Source organism: Danio rerio, chromosome 1 (assembly GCF_052040795.2).
Source record: "Danio rerio strain M-AB ecotype USA chromosome 1, GRCz13ab, whole genome shotgun sequence".
Taxonomy (NCBI): Eukaryota; Metazoa; Chordata; class Actinopteri; order Cypriniformes; family Danionidae; genus Danio; species Danio rerio.
In genome coordinates this window covers 48,836,980-48,858,816 of record NC_141021.1, presented here as the reverse complement: position 1 = coordinate 48,858,816, position 21,837 = coordinate 48,836,980, and the positions used below count along the sequence as shown (strand labels likewise).

Below are 21,837 nucleotides of genomic sequence, written 5' to 3'. Positions count from 1 at the left end.
TGTGCTTGAGGAACGTGGCGACATCTTGTGTTCGACAAGCAGAATTACAAAATTACATTTGTTTTAAATTCCCAGAAGCTGAATAGCACTTTAAAGAAGAGAAACAATTCATAAAAGACAACAATGCTCAAACAATATTGGACAAACATAAAAGCAAACAAAAAGCCAAGACTCGAACCAGCGATCTCACAGCAAGAAGGTTTGTCACAGTTCTGTTGTTTAATGCTTTAATACTTCCCCCTCCATATTACATTCAAGGCTTCTAAAAGACATTAAAGCGATTACATATCGTAGTCTAAAGGGCACCTATGATGAAAATCAACTTTATGCTGTTTGGACAGAACTGATTAAAGTTGTAGTGTGTCCACTGTCATATTGGAGTGTTAGAAACCCAAAGAGTGTCTGTTTTTTTTTTTTTTAATTCTTAACGTTACAATAGCACCCAAATACCAGTGATTTTGAGGCCCAATGCAACGGGAAGTAAGAGCGTGGTTTCCCCGCCCCACCAAATTGATTGACAGGCACCATGTTTCTATAATAACATGTGTACACATCCAGTCCACAGAACCTTTTTTTTTTTTGCAAAGAAACTGGGATTAAAACATCTATTCCAAGTCTCTGTGATTTTTATGTTTTATAAATTTAAAACGTTTTAAAGCAGAGCATGATTTCAAGAATCAGACAGAACTGTTCCGGTTTCCCCCACTGTCCATAGACATGCGGTAAAGGTTAATTGGGTAAGCTAAATTGTTTGTAGTGTATGAGTATGAATGAGTGTGTATGAATGTTTCCCAGAGATGGGTGTTGCAGCTTGAAGGGCATCCGGTGCGTAAAACATATGCTGGATAAATTGGTGGTTCATTCCGCTGTGGCAACCCCAGAATAATAAAGGGACTAAGCCGAAAAGAAAATGAATAAATGTATGTATATATATATATATATATATATATATATATATATATATATATATATATATATATATATATATATACACACACACATACATACAACAGTTTGGTTTGGGTCTTGAATTTGATTGGTTGATATATTCTGCCAGTAAAAGCACTTGTACCGCTTATATTATACAAATATTGCAGCTGTTGGACAACATCATGTACTTTTGAGGATTTTTTTGGTCAAGAATATAGTTTAGATTGCAACTATGCAGTTCATTTATAAGGATATTCCCTATTTTGAATATTTATCATTTCTGAGACAGCGCATTGGCAGCTATTATCCTGCTATACCGAGTAGACCAAAGACGGTTGACGTTGTCTATCCACAAGATGGCAACAGAGACCACATAATAAGCCTTTAGAGGAGACAAAATACAGCGTAATTTTAAACTACAGCTGATTAAATCAATATTTAACTGATAAGTGATATTTTAAGTCGATCTCTCACTTTTGCATGTTGTATTGCTGTATTTATACCATATAATTGTAGTGTAATGAGTATGAGACGGGACTCGCATATCAGGAACGTGTGTTGTGTTGGCAATGTGCGTTCCTTGTCGCAAACACAACAGCAGTCTGGTATGCTTGAGCAGCCTTTTTCGGGGTTAATTATTGTGATATCCTGATTGCAACAGAGAATGCTGTAGACTGTAACACTGTAGGGAGATATCAGTGTACACTGCCGTTCAGCATTATAATCTTAAAATCTCAGCAAAATCAGCTGTTTTGTTATCACTTTAGACTTCACGCTAGAGAATTATTCAAACACTAGCTCTAAAGTGATGTTGGTGAATTAGTAACGGTTTCTGCTTTTCTGATGTCAGCTGCAGATGTGAATGAATGGCGGAAGTAGTTTCTTATAAAAAAGGGTTTTTAGACTCCAAGTTTGATTTTCTTTTTTATATACACGATTATGCTGTTGAACTGTTGTATAAACGCAATATCACACAGTAGCAGTGTGATGTGGCTGAATATCATCACTGGTGGGACACTAAGGCACGCCTCCCACCAGCCGATATACAGCCACATCACACTGCTACTCCTATATGTATATGTGTGTGTGTGTTTATGTATATGTGCTGCAAACAACATTTGTGTGAGACTCATCGTTTCAGAAAGGCTTGAATAAACTCCACCACAAATACAGCAAATAAACTTACTTGGTATTTTTGACTAATGAGCTGCATTTCAGCTTCATTCATGTCTGTTTCTGACTTCTGATTACCTGACCTAACACAGGAGAAGCAGACACCCACATAGGAACGGTGGGCGGGGAGAAGCAGCTCATTTGCATTTAAAGCAACAGGCTACAAAAACAGCTGCAATGTACTCAGCAAAATGAGCATATTCTGGAGGCTATAATAAATCTGATGGGTATTTTGAGTGGAAACTTTACGGACGCATTCTGGAGACACCAAAGACTTACCTTACATCTTGTAAAAGGTGTAAAATAGGTGCCATTTAAAAGTGAAGCAATTCAATACTTGACTTGAATGAAAATCTACCATGTTTTATATATATTATAAAAAAAGTTTATTCATTCAAGAAAAGAAAGACAGGATGTTGGATTCTGAATTCTGCTTTGTAGACGTGTGTTACAGAGCAGAAAGCGCTTAATCCATCAATGAACGATCATTTCAGTCTGCTTCAGCCTCAAACCCCTGCCACACATTAAAATATGGATAAAAAAAGTCTTCTCCACTTCATCCGAGGACAAAACTATTTATCAATCTCCATATAAAGGGGGACTTTTTTTCATCTTTGCCAGCTTCACCAAAGCCACTTCCATCAATACAGTTCATGAACATGAGAGAAAGACAAAGGGGAAAAACATTACAACAGCAATCTATTCATATTGCCCATAATGACCCAATACTTCAAAACAACAACTTCATCCTCGCAGTATCAACCTGAGGCTTGAGAAGATCACACAGCATTGTGGGTAATTGATTTTTGTACACGTATGAAATGATTTTTTGTTTTTACAGAGGTCAAAGTAGTTCATTTACTGTAAGTGCATGTAACTGAACAGGTCCATTCATATAAATTAAACAACTGCTTTACGGTTTCTTGTTCTTTTTTTACACAAAGGTCACAGCCTGTATAATTACAAACATAATATATTTATATATTTATAATCATGAAAAAGGTTCATTCGATATTCATCCAGAACCATAAACACAGTCGAATTTGTCTTATGAAGATTTTAAGATGCGTAACAAAAGGGCACAAGAAGAAAACAACTCCAAAAAAGTATGTAAACGTGGACTTAAATATTATCAAAAACAAAGATTTGTACAAAAACCAAAGAAAAAAAACTAGTATTCACACATTAACTACATCAACCGAAAATAAACAGACTTGTGACCTTGTGCTACTGAGTCACACGGTAAAAACCACTAGATAGTCAAGTGACTGAACTCATTTGTCGATGACACTGCAATAGGATATTCTAGAAAGGATTTCCCTGTTATATGGGTTCATTACAGAGCGCCAGACGAGTTCTGAGTAGCCCTAACAATAAACAGTCTTTTTAGACAGCGAGCGCACGTGATGTTGACATTCGCAGGGTCAGATGTTGGAGCTCCGTCTGCCTCTGGTGGCCCCGAGCGAGGGCCGCAGGCGGGGGTCACGGGCCTTGTAATGTTCATTGAAATCCAGACGAAAACTGAGGAACTGGAGACTCTCGTCAGAGCAGGTCATTAGCAGCCGCAGGAACTCCTGCACTATGCCCTGAAAGACAGGAAAAAAAAAAATCACAGCTCAGGGTTATTTTGGTTTGATGCTGATTTAACCCTTGTGTGCTGTTGAGGATGCCTTCATCCACTCTGGGGTGACTTTGATTCTTAATTTGGCCACAACTTTCTTTGTGTTTCAGGCAAATTGAATAATTTTTGGTGACAAATTTTATTTCAACAAATTTTAGGGGGAAAATGCTTTGAAAGATTACAAGAATTTAACAATACACTCTGGGCAAATTGACTACCATTTCGTTTTGTTGATGGCTGTTTTTGCCCCATTGACTTCCATTAAAATGACATTTTTTGATTGCAAAGCCATGACCGTTTAATCGTGCATCCTTGATTTGTTAGTGGTTTACCCTGTTGGGACGAGGTAAAATTGGTCAATTTTACTAGTTTCTGCCTTATATATGGAGTATAATGTGTGTGAGTGTGTGTGTGTGTGTGAGAGAGACCATTGTGCACTTAGTTTGATATGTCTGAGAAAATCAAAATAAGCAGCTCAGCTCTCATCAGATAATAGTACTTCAACAAACAGGATGTGCTTTAACTGCAGACTGTCAGCTTTAATTTGAGTGTATTTACATCTAAATCAGGTGAGTGGTTTAGGAATTACAACAATTTGCATTTTTGCCTCCCACTTGTTAAGGGTCCAAAAGTAATAGGACAATTGGCTCCTAAGCTGTTCTTTGGCCAGGTGTGTTATTCCCTCATTATCCCAATTGCAATAAGCAGAGAAAAGGTCCAGAGTTCATTGCTAGGGTGTTATTTGCATTTAGAATCGGTTACTGTCAATTCTCAAGATGCGATCCAAAGAGCTGTCACTTATAGTCAAGCAAGCCATCATTAGGCTGAAAAAACAAAACAAACCTATCAAAGAGATAGCAAAACCATCAGGCATGACCAATAACAACTGTTTGGAACATTCTTAAAAAGAAAGAACGGACCTTCAAGCTCAGCAACACCACTTTACCTGGAAGACCACAGAAATAACTGTGGTGGATGACCAAATAATTATTTTCCTGGTGAAGAAAACACCCTTCACAACAGTTGGCCAGATCAAGAACGCTCGCCAATGGGTAGCTGTATGTGTGACAATCAAGTCAACAATCAAGAGAAGACTTCACCGGAGTGAATACGGAAGGTTCAACACGAGATGTAAACCATTGGTGAGCCTCAAAAACAGGAACGCCAGATTAGAGTTCAAAAAAAGTCTTCACAGAGCTGGAACAACATCTATGGACAGATGAGTCCAAGACCAACTTGTACCAGCGTAATGGGAAGAGTATGGAGAAGGAAAGGATCTGCTGATGATCCTAAGCAGTGAAGCATGGTGGTAGTATTGACATGTCTTGGGCATGTATGGCTGTCATGGGAACTGTTTCTCTTGTATTTATTGATGATGTGACTGCTGACAAAAGCAGCAGGATGAATTCTGAAGTGTTTCAGGCAATATTATCTGCTCATATTAAGCCAAATTCTTCAGAACTCACTAGACGGTGCTTCACAGTGCAGATGGAGAATGATCCATAGCATACTGCAAAAGCAACCAAACAGTTTTTGAAGGGAAAGAAGTTGAATATAATGCAATGGCCAAGTAAACCACCTGACCTGAATCCGATTGAGCATGCATTTCACTTGCTAAAGACAAAACTGAAGGAAAATGCCCCAAGAACAAGCAGGAACTAAAGACAGTTGCCGTAGAGGCCTGGAAGAACACCACCAGGAATGAAACCCAACGTCTGCTTATGTTTATGCATTCCAGACTTCAGGCTGTAATTGACTGCAAAGAATTTGCAACCAAGTATTAAAAAGTAAAAGCTTAATTTATGATTATTATTCTGTCTAATTACTTTTGGACCCTTAACAAGTGGGAGGCACGTATGCAAACTGATGTTATTCCTACAGAGTTCACCTGATTTGGATGTAAATACACTCAAATTAAAGTTGACAGTCGGCAGTTGGCAGTTTAAGTACATCTTGTTCGTTCCATTTCAAATCGATTGTGCTGGTGTATAGAGCCAAAAATGTTGTAATTGTGTCGATGACCAAATATTATTGGACCTAACCGTATATATAAAAATAAAAAAATACACATACTGTTCCTAGAATGAGAATATCATTTTCCGATAACAACATCAATGCCCTCACTACTAGATTATCTAGCCTTCTCCAGCATGATGTGTTAAATATAGAGCACGTTCTGCTGAAATTCGATAAGATCCACATTAAGTGTCTGACAGTATCAGATGTAACGTGCGGATCAGCATAAAACGCTCCGCTAAACATCATTAAGCATGTTCTCTTGTGCTGGCTCAGCACTTTATCGCGGACGCATGAAATGATATTGGTTTATTAGGCGAGTGTGTGAAAGTGTCCGGGGTACCTGATAGAAGTGTGTGAGCAATCGGAGCTGAGAGCACATTTTTGGTATGGTGTCTTTAAACTCCTGCACGCGTCTGTTCTCCTCGGCCTCCTGCTCTGCTGTTACACCCCACTCGCCCTGAAACACACAAACAACCCTGTAAGCAAACACACCATGACACTATTTTCAGGTTTGTTTACTTTTGGAGCCATTTTAGCTGATGTGAAAGACAAAAAAGGAAGGGAAAAAAAAAATCGATGTCAATAGAAAACAAACACCAGCGCTGTAAAAGGAGACGCAGCTCTCAGTTTGGCTCATACATTTGCTAATGGCCACTTTACTGGGTCAAATAAAGAAGTGGATCATAATTCTGTGTATGGAGATAATAATAAGCATGGAAGGATCAGATCACCCAAAATCAACAAAGAAGAAAGATATTTTTAGGTGATTTCAGTCAAAATGCCTGAAAAATGCCTAAGAACTCTCAAAAAAATGAACATTTTCTTGCTCTCAAATGGTTACAAACCTTTATCAGTATCTTTTTTTGTTGACCACAAAACAATATTCTGAACAATGTTGAGGATTAGCAGCCATTGACAAATAAGAAATAATAATATGGATGTTAACGGCAACCAGTTTCCAACATACTTCAAAATGTCTTTTACAGCAGTGATTAATAATAGGTTTTAATGGTTTATTTTGGTTACATTATTTGAGGCTGTTTGGTAATTGTGAAGTGACAATGACACTCGTGCAGTTTGTCAAAGCTTTTTTGCAGAAACATGTACTCAGAGGGAGTTGGTACTATGCAACCAAATTTGTTGATGTTGTAAATAGGAACCATTTGTCTGTTGATTCTGTTATAACAAAATTGCTGGGCAGATCCTTCAAGTGCAGTGTTCATTATGTGGAATTTGTTCGGTAAAAGTGTTTCCATCGCAGTTTATGCGCATCTTTTCTTTTTGAATAAAAAAAGTTTATCCTACTCAGTTATGCACATTTTCAAAATTTTTGCTTATTTTGGCAATTCCATCAATCTGTTTTGATGCGCATATCTAAAATGCGCATAAAAATAGGTGGATGGAAACATAGCTATTGATGAATGAATCAGCAATTTTGAACGAAATTATTGAGTTAGTGATCCAATGTCCCAACAGCCAAGTATATATATATATATATATACACAGAACATATGTGTGTGCGTGCGTGTGTATTTATATGGTGGGGGGGCTCCAATGTTTGTATATGTTCTTTTGGGGGGGGGGAAAAAGAAAAAGGTTGGGAATCAATGCGCTAACGGACACAGTAAATACAGTGTCATGATCAGTAAAAAAATATATCTATCATAAGTAAATGAACTATTTTGACCTGACAAAAATGGATTAAAATTACTTTAGCATTCATCATTTTAGGGTTCAGACTGGAAGTCATTAGTTCCAATTGCAGAGTAGTCCGGGAGCTGTTGTTTAAAATTATTAGATGAGAATTATTATAAGTTGTTTGTTATTTTTTTGAATCAGAAAAGTAGTCCATAATAAAAAAAAACTTATACAATTTTTTTTATGCTCTCTCAACAATCCTCCAAAGTTTTTTTGCGGTCTATGAATTTCTAGCATTCATTCAATCAACCGTGGTAAAGGCACAGAAAATAAAGGCTCTTGCTTTTGCACTCCTTTATTGGAGTATCTTTAAGACTATCTGTATCGTTGAGAAACAGTGACTGCACATACCATCTCTTCTCTCTGTCTCTTCTTGTCCTCGAATTGTATGCGTAGCTGCAGTTCTTCTAGAGCAGAGCGGTACAGTGTGTCCTGAGCATTCTGGAACTCGATGATCTGATCAAACACTGCGCGCAACTGATTCAACAGAGACTACAAACACATGACAATAAAGTTAGAGATGTGAGGATGAGTATGAAGCATCCCAATCACCCAGTGTGAGTGCATCATACCCGGTTGTTCACATCCAGCAGGCAGCGAGAAATGATGGTGTCCAGGAAAACGTCATGAGCTGCTATAATGTGATCCAGATCCTGAGCCTGCTGGACTTTATTCCACAACTCATCCCAAGAGCATTCCAACACCTGCGTAAAAGCACACACGCACACAAATAATTAATTCAATGATATAGATCAGTGGTTCTCAAACTGGTACGTGTACCACTAGTGGTACGCAGGCTTACTTCTAGTGGTACGCAAAGGAATCACTGAGTAATGAAAGAAAAAAATTTATCAAATTTTGAAAAATTACCGTATTCTCTTGTTACATCTCGGTCACTTGGGCGTCAAAATTTAACCCACAGACTAGAAAAAATGAGTAAGAACTGCAGCACAACGCACTTGCGTATTCCAGGCATCCCCAGTTGAAAACATTTTAACTTGCCGCATTGTGAGTCACGTGACAAGAATCAACTGATCAGCTTCATGTTTTATATAAAATATAACTTCATTAGACTAATTATCTCAAACACAGAACACCCAAACACTGCAGTGCTTCTTAATTTTCTCCATAAATAAAACTCGTATCAGAGTGCAGCAATGTTCAGTCAGCTTGACATCCTCTGAGGAAAACGGGTTCCCTAGCAATCTACATACAAGTTAATGTTTAGATATCAAAGTTTTTAAAAAATGTCATATGTACATGCAACATATTTCAAAATCAATCAAAAATTGTATAAATATAAATATGACTTGTTTGTGCTGTAGCTGCTTAATTTGGCCAACTTCACTGCTTTATTTCACGACTGGTCATTATGGTGGTCCTTGGAGAGACCAATTTTTTCTGAGGTGGTACTTGGTGGAAAAAAGTTTGAGAACCACTGATATAGATCAACTGTTTAAATGAGGAAACCAGAAAGATTTACGCACCTCAAATGTGATGTAATACTGCATCTGATGAATGAAGTGAACCATTTCAGAAGCAAGAACGTGACACTGGTGCAGCACACCAGAAAGCTCTGTGAACGCACACAACACACAAATAAAATGAAACATTTACAAATATTACACACGTGATAGTTACTGTGTTTTGAAAGAAGTCAGATGTGACAATAAGGCCCAATCCCAATTCTATTTTTGCACCTCTACCTCTTGTGAAACGTGTGAAGGGCTTCAAATTTACCCCTAAGAAATGTTATAGCACTAAAACACCAGCACACATCATAATATGTCATTGTGAGCTCTTAGTTCATATGAGATCCATGATGGCGACTGCTGTGGTTATTCCAGTTGCATTATCTTTTGGTTTTTATTTTCAGGAAATTACCTAAGGCAACGATATCATGTTGTCATAATGATGTGATGTGGCAATAAGCTCATAACTGTACTGTGCATTTAACCGTGGCCATAATCATCCATGTAAACACACGAAAACAACATTAACATTATAGCAGACACTGAAAAGGTCATTCCCAGCCACTAGACTTTTCTGACTGGGGATTCCAGTGTCACCGAGTGACGGATGTAAAAGTATATTGTGAGACTACTATACAGGAGTTATTGTTATGGATTATACACTCACAGGTCACTTTAATAGGTACAAATGCTCGTTAACACAAATTTCCAATCAGCTAATCACATGGCAGCAACTCAATGCCTTTAGGCATGCAGACATAGTCAAGACGATCTGCTGCAGTTCAAACCGAGCATCAGAATGGGGAAGAAAGGTGATTTAAGTGACTTTGAACATGGCATGGTTGTCGGTACCAGACGGGCTGGTCTGAGTATTTCAGAAACTGCTGATCTACTGAGGTTTTCACGCACAACCATCTCTAAGAATTACAGAGAATGGTCCGAAAACGAGAAAATATCCAGTAAGCGGCAGTTCTGTGGGCACAAATGCCATGTTGATGCCAGAGGTCAGAGGAGAAATTAGCAGACTGGTTTAAGTTGATAGAAAGGCAACAGTAACTCAACCACTCAATACAAACAAGGTCTGCTGAAGAGCACCAGAACAATTTGAACCTTGGGGATATGGGATACAGCAGCAGAAGAACACACCAGGTACCATCTTTGTTAGTTAAGAACAGGAAACTGAGGCTACATTTCGCACAGGCTCACCAAAATTGGGCAATAGAAGATTAAGAAAAATGTTGCCTGGTCTGATAGGTCTCGATTTCTGCTGTGACATTCAGATGGAAGGGTCAGAATTTTCATTCAACAACATGAAAAGATGGATCCATCTTGCCTTTTATCAACGATTCTAGCTGGTAATGGTTGTGGGGATATTTTCTTGGCACACTTTAGGCTCATTAGTACAAATTGAGCATCGTGTCAACGTCACAGCCTGCCTGAGTATTGTTGCTGACCATTTCAATCCCTTTCTGACCACAGTATACACATCTTCTGATGGCTACTTCCAGCAGGATAAGGCACCATGTCATAAAGCACAAATCATCTAAGACTGGTTTCTTGAACATGACAATGAGTTCACTGTACTTAAATGGCCTCCAGTCACCAGATCTTAATCCAATAGAGTGCCTTTGTGTATGGTAGAACGGGAGATTCGCATCATGGATGTGCAGCCAACAAAAATCAGCAACTGCATGATGCTATCATGTTAATATGGACCAAAATCCATATCCTATCTACAACCCCTGAGGAATATTTTCAGTACCTTGTTGAATCTATGCCATGAAGGATTAAGGCAGTTCTGAAGGAAAAAGGGGGTCAACGTGGTACTAATAAGGTGTACCTAATTAAGTGGCAAAGTAAAGAGCGAAATTTAGCAGGTTTTTTTTTATCGTTTTATTTTTAAAAAGCATGATCATAAAACACGAACGCCATTATGAATGTAATGCAACATATGCTTGTTTGTTGTTTTTCTTCTGACTCACGTGTTTGGCTAAGTTGCCGTTGTAAGCTGGTGTATTCTGTGAAATTTTCTTACCCCTTGGTTTCAAGTGTGGTCCTCGAAAATCTCAGTTTCCAGGGCTATCTAGCCCTTCCGCTTAGCCCTATGCCTTCAAGCTAAAGAAGTCAAGCTGTGTACAAGTCAAACTTTACAAATTCCTGATATATAATATTTTAATAAAGTGCAGGGTTTCTGCAGGTCAAATTTAAGACTTTAAGACATTTTTTTTACCATTATGAATGAAAATGTAAACCTATACAAGGCTTAACGCAGATGGAAGATTTTCACTTGCCCTGTCAAAAATTATTATAATTTAATACATTTAATAATACAATAATAATATTAATATTCATTAATTTTATTTTCAGCTTAGTCCCTTTATTAACCAGGGGTCGCCACAGCAGAATGAACCACCAATAATAATATTAATAATAATTTAATAATAAAAAAATAGGTCAGGTCAGTGTCCTTAGCAGTAAATACATGGAGAACTTTTAAGCAAATGTTACTGTAAGGAAAGGAATTAAAGCATTATGGTAAATACAGTTAAAAATGTTACTTTTAAATAAAAAGTTAAACACTATATTGAGATGGATTGTTGGTGATTGTATGGATTGTATACATGAACAAAGGAAAAATTAAGACCTGTTAAAAAAGATGTAAGACCCATATAACACAACCTATACCCATAACACAATATTTCAGTAGATTTAAGACTTTAAGGCTTCAGGTTATGAGATTTAAGATATTTTAAGACTTTTTAAGTCTACTTGTAGCCCTAAATAAAACAAAATGTTTACAAACATTATGCACATGTATTAAAGTTCCTCTCCATAACAAATACTTTAAATGTAAAACCATTCAGGAGAGAATGAAAACTGTAAGAATAAAGGTTTAAACAAGCATCTATTATTTGCTTAGTTTGGTGACTGTATTATCTACGCTGTTTTCGGACATCATTCGGACATCAGAGAAAAAAAAAATTAAAATCAAACAAAATGTAAAGTGCATTCACCCGGCATGCTCTTCAGCAGCTTGGCGTTACACATCTGACCCTTCCAGATGTCTGTGAGGATGTACTCCATTCTTTTAGCCCTCCACAGGAAGTTGAAGACACGCAAGTAGTGGCTCATACACTCACGGGTGAACACCTGAAATCAATTGTGATTAGGGATTAAAATAGTTGCAAAAAAACAAACTCTGTTATCTTCTTTTTTTAAGTCGGTTAACTGATGCTTAATGAAGCGAGTAAACTCAAAATGTTCATGCGTCTATTAACGCATGAATAGCAGGATTTATCCGTGGCGCGCCACGTCTGCTGTGAACACAGCAATAGAACACAACAATGTGAGTTCTAGAATGCTGATCAGCTGCCAAGAGTGAATGTGCTGTAATACTCATAAAAATGTTTGTAATGTTTATATCCATGTCTAATCTCAGATAGTCAGACATTGATTTATCTTTTATGAATCGTTCAATTATTAATGTCATAATGCAGCAAGGCTAGAGATTGGAAAACAACAAATAATAATATAATGAAATGAAACATTTAACAAACAAGTAAAATAATCGATAATCAATATTTTAATGCTAATTGTGATACTATAAAAACAGTATAGGTTCAGAAGTACAGTACAACATCTTACAATACATACATCATAATTGATGGAAAAAATATAATAATAATAATAAGTAAAGCATAATATAGTAAGCATAGGTTGCATGTGGACAATATCATATTATATTATGCTAATCAAAAATTTATCACAGCACAATGTACGTTGGACTCAAAAACGTAAGCTAGATTGTGTTTATTTACTGTGGCAATGGGTCCTTCGACATGATAGTCCAAACTGAAGACGTCCCAGCCAGTGTCTCCAGGAGAAACCTAGGCCAAACAAGACACCAGATCAACTTTCAGTGTTGCACAGTTATCTACCTGAATTTACCATCAAATTTACCAGTCTCCTCTAAATACCTCCAGCAGCCGGACATCAAGCCTCTTCAGTATCTCAGGGCTGTCAAATTGGGCATTGGTTGCTCTGACGGCCGTCTCAAGGATTCCGGTTAGATTGTGCTGGTAAAGAGTGGTGGCAGGCCTGGCTAACTCTGGCCTGAGAGAAACAAAGAGAGATAGATGGATGGATTTACAGCTAGACAGATGAATTACAGATTACAGATGGATTTAAGGCTGATAAAGTGACCTTAAAAACTTTTTTGTTGCCATTTAAAAGATATTTTTAAATGCTTTGCTTTGTTTAAAGGTCCTGTGAAGTGCTTTAATATGTGATTTTTTTTTTATTCTGTAATTTGATGCAAGTTTAACTGAAACATTAAGACGGGGCGGGACAGATTGTAGCTCCTCCCCTTTATAATAACACAGCCAATAGTGTTTCGTATTTATGACAGCTCTGCCAGTGGGAGTGGTGGAGCTCAAGCGCATCAAATTAAAAGCAATTAAGTGTCATGAAAGGGGCGGAGCATGTCAGATACTAGAAAGCATTTGATTGGTCAGATATTTCATGAAAAAGGGAAATATGAAAAAAAAAAAAACGTTGATCCATTTAGGTGATAAACTGAAAGCTTTAGATGTTCATATCGGATTTATATTTCCTAAATGTGAAGTTTGTCACTTATTTTGAGCACACTAGCTTTTAGATATCCTTATAACTAACATCTACAAAAGATTATTTTAATGTCACGGGACATTTAAATCACAGTTCTCACACAATACTGAATAGACAAAATTAACAAAAATAAATTATATACATATATACTTTTTCCTAAATAAATAAAACTGTATTTTTTTATTCTTACTTTGGTTCAAATTTTTAAGATTTATTTTTTTACATTTTTTTTATTGTACAATTTTTAAGATTGATTTATTAATTTATTTTAGCTTTTTGCGATTATTAAGATAGGATAGTAAGGGTGTTTGAATCCAGAATTCAATGATTATTATTGTTTTTGCTAATTAGTGCAGCTCCAATAATCTTACTGAAGAAAAACACCTCTAAATCAACAATAAAATGCAAAACGAGATATCAGATGAGATCACATATAAACATACTTAAGGAGGTCCATGAGGTGCCGGATAAAGTCTCCCTGGCCCAGCAGCAGGTATCTCCTCATGGCCTGAAGATGCTCCAGAAGCTGGTAGTTCTTATTCAGCACGTCTAGAAGATACTTACTGGTCTCAAAATACGCAGCATCAATCTTACTCTGAAAGGTCCCTTCCAGATCAGTGAACAACTCTGCAGCTGGGAAAGAAATAAAGAGAGTTTTAATTCAAAGCAAGAGCATGAGAGTGACAAATAGTGGAAAGAGAAGGGGTAAATGAAGAAAAAAAAAAAAGCCATGAAAACGCAGTTATTGATTAAACTTTAGTGGCTTTAATGGCTTAAATTAAAATTCTGACATTTACTTATCCTCTACTTTTACCAAACATATTTAAGTTTCTTACATTTTTTAATTTTAAATATTTTTCATTCTTTTAAATGCATTATCTATTGCTTCCTTTAAACCTTATACCTTTAATATTTGAATCTTTTCTGATGTTAAACAGATATTGTTATTACATAAATAACATTTTCCATTTTAAAAAGGGGTAAATAAAAGTATTTTGTTTTGTAAAACCATGTGTGTGAGACAGTAAATTTAGTACAGGGTACGTTCTTATGCCTAAAGATGGCAATATTTACCATTTTAACCTGTCATTTTTTTCAAAGTTTGAAACCGTCAGTAAGACTTAAATTTAATGCAAACAAAACAACAAAGACTGTAGTTTCACTGTAAACAAGACACAACCAAAACAATTTACCTGAAGAATTATTGTAGGATTTAGACTCACACAGTCGATCAAGCTCTCTCATAAATATAGCTATTAACTTAAAGGGCACCTATTTTTCCCCTTTTTCATTTAAGATTAAGATTTAAGATAAGTCTTTTGTGTCTCCAGAATGTGTCTGTAAAGTTTCAGCACACAACAACCATCAGATTATTTATTATACCTTTTAATACCTTTTAAAATGTTGGTATTTTCTGCTCTAAACACAATGTAGCTGTTTCTGTTGCCTCTGCTTTTAATGCTGGTTCTACCCACCCACCAATCCCATGTGCCTCTCAGAGTATGCCTCAATCTCTGCCTCAGCTGCGTCAGATAAATAGCACAGTGACAGACATGAAGGAAACAGATCTCATCTAAGTTTTGTAAAAAATACTACAGTAAGAACTTTCCCAATGATTATTTGATGTATTTGTTGTGGAGTTAATTCAAGCCTATCTGCAACGATAAGTCACACACACAATGTTGTTACAAAGTTCACGCACACAGACACACACACAGACAGCAAGTGTGTTTAACTTTGCACTATTTTTGCACAGCAAATGTGACAGGATACACATTAATATCCACTGCTATATTGATATCTGTTATGGTAATGTACAAAATTAACCTGATGTAATGTCCACAAACCGAGATTGAACTGTCTTTTATAATTGTTCTGCTGTTTTTCGGGAATAACATATCTTTGAATGTCGCAACTGACCAATCAGAACTGACTAATCCCAGTAATAAGGGTCTTTATCAACATGCCTGTAATTATCCGTGGCTTTATTTTTTTATTTAGCACAGCTAAGATGATATAGAGAAATATATAAGACTTTTCTTTTAGAATTTCACCATTTTGAACGCTATTTTTATTATTATCAGTTTGATACAATGAAATTTGCCATGAAAGCAGACAAAGTCAATGTAGAGTTTAAAAATAGAAGAACTGAACACCAGAAAAAAAAATAAAGAACCTTGTAGAATCACACTGAAGGACAGAGAAGTGTGTTGGAGGCTAAGAGCATTGATTAACCATGCTAGCAAAGACGTTAAATACAGCCAGCATCGATACGGACAACTGCGACACAGACGGGCAGTCAAAAACAGCACTTTTCTCCACAACAGATCAATCCTTCTCTCTCCTCTTTCAGCAGCTTATTTAACTATTGCTGCCATTATGGCCACAAATATCGCATTAGCAAGCATAAGCGCAGCTATTTTTAGCGACTGCATTAGCACTAGCTCACCATCTTTGGGAGAGTCTTTAGATTTGGAGGCAGGCATGATCTTTCCCGGTGGTGTCCGGTCATGACAAACCTGATGCAGGAAGTTGATGGATTTGCCAATAAGAAGAACCTGCAGAACAACATACATCAGATAGCATTATTATATGGCCATTCAAATCTGAATATTAATTAGTACTTATGTATGTATCACAGTAAACATGACCTTAAAATATCTTGAAGAAAAAAAGCATAACTTGGGCTTATATGTGCAAATCTCACAGTCACTTTCTACAGTGTGAACTGGGAAGTTGTTATAGGTAAAGCTGCGGTCACACTGCACTTTTCTCCCCATAAACTTCCATTCATATGCATGCAAATGCGTCAGACTGGAAACGTAAGCTTGTGGGACAAGTGTCACAGTTCGCTGCATTGCAAAGTTTAGGTTTGGTAAACTCTGACCTATGAAATCGCATCACGTGATTGCGTGACACCCATCAAAGATCAAAACATGACCTCTCTAGACAGAAATTTAAAACACTGACCAATCGCTCGCTTTTTAAAATGTCTAATCATCTTGTTAAATCCCACCCCCTTTTGCAGCGGCGTACAACAGAATTTCGCACGCACAATCTCAAGTGTGACTGAGGTATAAAGCATATTTTAAATTAATAAAATTAACCAAAATTCATTTGGTGAGTAGCAAAATTATTAATAAATAAAAAACAAATAATTAATAAATAAATATTAACATTACTATCATAAAAAATATACAATTATATAGTTAAATTACATACATATTGGATAATTTATAATGATTAATTTATAATGAAGATTACAAATTAAAATACATTGCTAAATTTAAATGCCTAGATAGTAAACTTGACATTGTAAACACCTTCAATTCTGCAGAGGATGACAAAAACTGGACAAAAGAATATTTCAGAGAGGAATAATATCTGTTTTGCAAACTTATACAAAATGTAATGGTTTTGTTTTTGTTTTTATAAGTCAATTTGTGGTGTATGCTTTATATTTCATACACAAACCAATGTCCCCCAAGTTTAAATTGATAGTGTACCCTATTTAAAGCCTAAAAGCATATATATATATATATATATATATATATATATATATATATATATATATATATATATATATATATATATATATATATATATATATATAAACACACACACACAATCTATTGACTTGCCTGATATAGCAAACACCACTCACTTTACTTAAAAAAATAAATAAATAAAATATCCAGATTGTGTATGTCAGACCACAATCATAGATTTTAACCAACAAGAGACTATACTATGATGATGATGTACAGAAAGTGCTGTACCTTCCTGGCCTGGTCCATGGTGATGAAGGATGGGATCATACTCTTCCTTAGAGAGTATTTGTCATGCCAGAGTCTGTCCGTCTTCACTGTTGGGTCCGAGGCTACAAAAAACTGAAGAAAGGTTTTGATTGTCAGACAGGTTTCTTATCGATTTTAAAAAGGTCTTAAAAGGACATCTCACCCAGCAATGAAAACTGCTAATAAACAATTCAACATACATATAACTTTTTTTTTTAACAGAACATTTGAAGAACATTTTAGCTGAATCAGAGGTCTTGGCGATTCATAAAATGTAAAAAAAATAAAAATAAAATAAAAAATAATAAAATAATTACTGGATTTTCACACTCTGAGAATCAAAAACAAGAGCAAAAACCACAGTTATAGCTAAAAATTAAATTTTTCTGAAGCGAAAAAAAAAGGTTGAGTCGCACTACAAAGGCAAAGTGCAGAAACTATGTACACAAAAACAAATCCTGGATATTTTAGGACATTTAGAAACCCAAACCGGACACAAAAAGGTGCGGGTCTCTGTGGGTCTGTAGAGCATGTGAGACGGGTAAAGGAGAGTATGAAACGGGTAAAAGAGAGAAGATGTTCCACTCGCTCGCGAATGTTTGTTTATATTGGGCTGATCCAAAAAAAAAGTGTAAAAGGATGATGATAATATAAAAAAATGTCACTAAATACACAAGTAAAGTCTATGTGTGGGATGCACTGGGTAGTTCCTGCACTTTGCCTTTGGAGAGTAGTGTGGGTGACTATTCTTAAGGCATTATCCACGGAATGAAAATTCTGCAATCATTTCTCACCCTTGACAGCCAGTTGAGTTCGTTTCAGTCTGCTTTTGTTCGGCTGAACACAAAATATGATTTTTTGAAGAATGCTGAAAACCAGTAACCACTGACTTTCATAGTATTTGTTTCTTTCTATAGATTTGAATGAGTACAGGTTCACAACACTCCTCAAAATATCTTCTTTAGTGTTCAACAGAAGAAAAAAAAACGAAAAAAAATCTGTTTTAGAACACATAAAGGGTGACTAAATATTAGCAGAATTCTTCAGTTTTGGGTAAACTTTTATGCTACAGCATCCAACATGCACATGGAATCTGATAATGAAGAAACTACTGCACTGTTGAAGTGACTCAATTCCAATCTTTTTTCTCCTATGGCACAGATCGGATATGGCCCATGTACAAGTAGCAGGAACAAATCACATGGATTCCGATTTACTCAAATCAGATTCAGGCCTTGTTCATATGTAAAAATTTAATAAGATGCCTAAAGGTTTTTAAAAAAAGCCTATATATCAAAAGAAGACGATCAAGTGAAAACCTTTGTCATAAACTATAGTAAAACAGCTTGTCAAAAGCTGCGAACATACAGGAATAAAGAAAAGAGCACTCTTTAATTATCAGCTGTTAACCGGCGCCCGCTGTTTTTTTTTCTGGTCATTGCACCTTTGCCGTGTGCTGTGTAAATGCAGATGATCGCATACGAGTCACTTTTAAAAAATAATGTAAGCAGGTCATCAAAAAAAATAAATAAAAATCGGATACAGTCACAAAATCGTAATTGACCAACAAGATCTGCAGTGTAAATGCAGCCACTAAAGTAAACACTACAGCTCAAAGACAAAAGACCTTCATCAACTGCTCAACTAATAACACAACAAATGACCTTTCTGTAGTAATTCCACATGAAGAGTACATCAGTACTTTCAGCAAGGCGACTATTAAAATGGCTGTTGCGAAGAATAACGATGCCAATGGAAACGAGGAGCTCGTAAACCCCTGGCCAAGAAGGAGAGAGCTGTGGATGGGTACATTAGTGATATAACCCTCTCCGTCACCTCCACCCCTCAGCACTGCTTACACAGTGAAAAAGCCTGTTACACTTCAGCGAGGGCCAGATTAAATCCTGTGATTGCAGGCAGGAGAGTCTGATTGGTGCCTGTGTGGAGGGTAAGCTGGGAGTTGATTGGGCGATAATTCTTCTACGCCCTGCGACTTCAGACTTAGTCGAGTGGGCATAGACTAAGTAAAGAAAGATTCATTGACATGGTTTGGTAATGGTGGAGGACAAGGAGAAGTGGATGTGAGAGTGATAGCATGGAGAACGAAAGAGAAGGACAAAGAGGAAGAAGAAGACGGGTCCATTAGTGCAGCCTCATCTGTCCTCATCTGGACGTCTGTGTGTAGGAGACTGTGGTTCACTGTGTCTGGAGAACTAAATCACACTCAAGTGCAGCTGCTTTCTCACATATATAACAGTGCACAAGTCAACGGAGTCAACATGAGGACACCGTGTATGAGTTCAGCTTGAACTATATGATCAAATACGAAACATGCAGGAATTCCTTTTGCTAATTTTCTATGCATTAAATGGCACTTCTATGTTTTTTATGAGGTGTACGATTAATAATAATAATAATTAAAAAAAAAAACTACTTTAAAAAAAAAGTCTAATTTCTCCATGATGGATGTCCAGCGTCCTCCAGTCTCTGGCACCTAGACTGCAGCTCTGTACAAAAAGTTTGGCTAGAGGAAAAATGGTTGTATCTAACTGAGCCTGGTTTCTGTCAAGTTTTTTTCCCTTCACTTTCGTCAATTGGTAAAGTTAGTTCCTCGCCACTTTCACCACTGGCTTGCTTGGTTTGGGAGTTGTGGAGCTGCGCATCCATGGATTTGCTCAGTGTTTGACCTTTCAGCAGTGAAAATTAAACCACACTAAACTGAATTAAACCGAACTTCAACTCTGAAAACTGAACTGACACAGTTTCAATCTTCTAGAACTTCTATGTTAAGCTGCTTTGACACAATCTACATCGTTAAAGTGCTATAGAAATATAGATGAATTGAATTGAATAGTTTTAAATAGATTTAAGTTTACTCAGCTAAAAATTGCCCAAACATATTTAACGCACTGGTATACTTCAAACAAAATCAAAAAAGAACAGAAATGGCGTCTTTCCGAACAAAATCCAGCCAAAAAGGAAGTTTGTTTTGAGTTTGTTTCGCTCACTAAAGCATACTTTTGTGGAAGTTCGTTTTGCTTCTAAACCCTTTTAAACTTCCATAGTTCTAATAGTGTTCTGCTTGGTGTCTATACACCGCAAACAGAATGCATTGTGACGTGCTGCTGTGGGGATTCTCGTGCGACTGTTTGCTTTATATGAAACTGTTCTTCTCTCACAGAAACAATTGTTGCCATTTAGGAGTAGCAGGAAACATTTTATCTATTGTTTTAAAATCAATTAATCAATCAATAAATCTCTATCTATATATCTATCTATCTATCTGGGCTGTCAAAGGATTAAAAAAAATTACGTAAATAATCACACTTTTTTGTAATTAATCATGATTAATCACCATCAAATAAGTGCCATATTTATTACAGAAATAAAAACACAGACATTTAAGTGCCATTTGAATTTCAAAACCATCAATCCCAATAACAAACAAAAGTGATTTCCAAAAATGATTTCCATCAAACTTATGAAATGTGAGGACTCCTGTTAGTAGCTTAAAGGCAGAGAATAGGACTGTCTTTGATAGCTTGCATGATGAAAGTAAGCACTGTGAGGGAGGGGGTGGGTGTAGTGGATGAAAGTGAGGACCGGGGGTGTTGCTCACTATTCTGCTGCCTAAGGCGCCCGTCTAGGTGCCTCTATAGACGCGCCAACCCTGAACACGTCAGCCACAACAGGAAATAAAATCAAAAAAAACTGCAACTGTGATATTTGCGTTATTTATTTATTTTTACGCGTTATACATTTCAAATTAATCACGTCCATTAACACGCTAACTTTGACAGCAACCACTAAAATTAGGCAACAACCATCTCATAAGCTTCATTTCTAAATGTTTGAATCAAACAAAATCAGCACTTTTTAGGTTGCCCGAGGTAATGCACATGCGCACTCAAAATTAACATTTTTGTTTGTCGTGAACATTTCATTTATGGCCGTGCTACACACTATCATCCCAATAATGCTTCGTCTGATCGCGCTCGTCTTCTGCAGTTCACAACTTGTCTTGATGGCGAATGTCCTACACAAATGACAGTGACTCTTTGTTTACAAGTTTGTGGGCGTTTGAGAGGCTGCTGTCATGTAATGTGCGTTTGACAGGACAGACTTGCGTTCGTTTCATACAGATTACAAAACCAAAAAAAAAATTTTGTTTTCAAGTGCACTTGGTTCATTTAAAAGCACAGATTTAAGGATGTGGATATATTTCTTAAGTCTCTAGAGCAAATATTCGCTGAGATTCCAGTGTTTATTGCTGAAGTTCATGTTAAAATCAGTTTAGTTAGTTTTTTGTTTGTTAGTTTGTTGTTTGTTTTTGTATTTTAGAGGTTTGTTTGCATGCTATATACATATATTAAAAATATAAATTATTGTATAAATGTTGTAATGTTTAAATATTTTCCTTTTAAAATGTGTGAATGTCATGTGACCATCAGGAAAAATGTAATTTTTTAGAGGATGTGTTCTCGCGGTCTTCCGAGTTGGT

General features: G+C 36.4%; 1 protein-coding gene across 3 annotated transcripts in view; it reads right to left on the bottom strand.

The window, feature by feature from the left end:
* Positions 1–2,465: 2,465 nt before the first annotated feature.
* Positions 2,466–21,837, bottom strand: part of tubgcp3 (tubulin gamma complex component 3) — a 39,996-nt gene continuing 20,624 nt past the window's right edge. Inside the window, exons 12-22 of one of the 3 annotated variants that reach the window (XM_087236095.1) lie at positions 17,319–17,429; positions 15,989–16,097; positions 13,983–14,172; positions 12,891–13,026; positions 12,732–12,800; positions 11,928–12,063; positions 8,929–9,017; positions 8,014–8,145; positions 7,793–7,933; positions 6,084–6,200; positions 2,466–3,689 (exon numbers count right to left, since the gene is read on the bottom strand). In XM_087236095.1, the coding sequence (XP_087092221.1) occupies positions 3,528–3,689; positions 6,084–6,200; positions 7,793–7,933; positions 8,014–8,145; positions 8,929–9,017; positions 11,928–12,063; positions 12,732–12,800; positions 12,891–13,026; positions 13,983–14,172; positions 15,989–16,097; positions 17,319–17,429 (1,392 nt within the window). In that variant the 3' untranslated portion in view covers positions 2,466–3,527. 3 annotated transcript variants of the gene reach the window in all.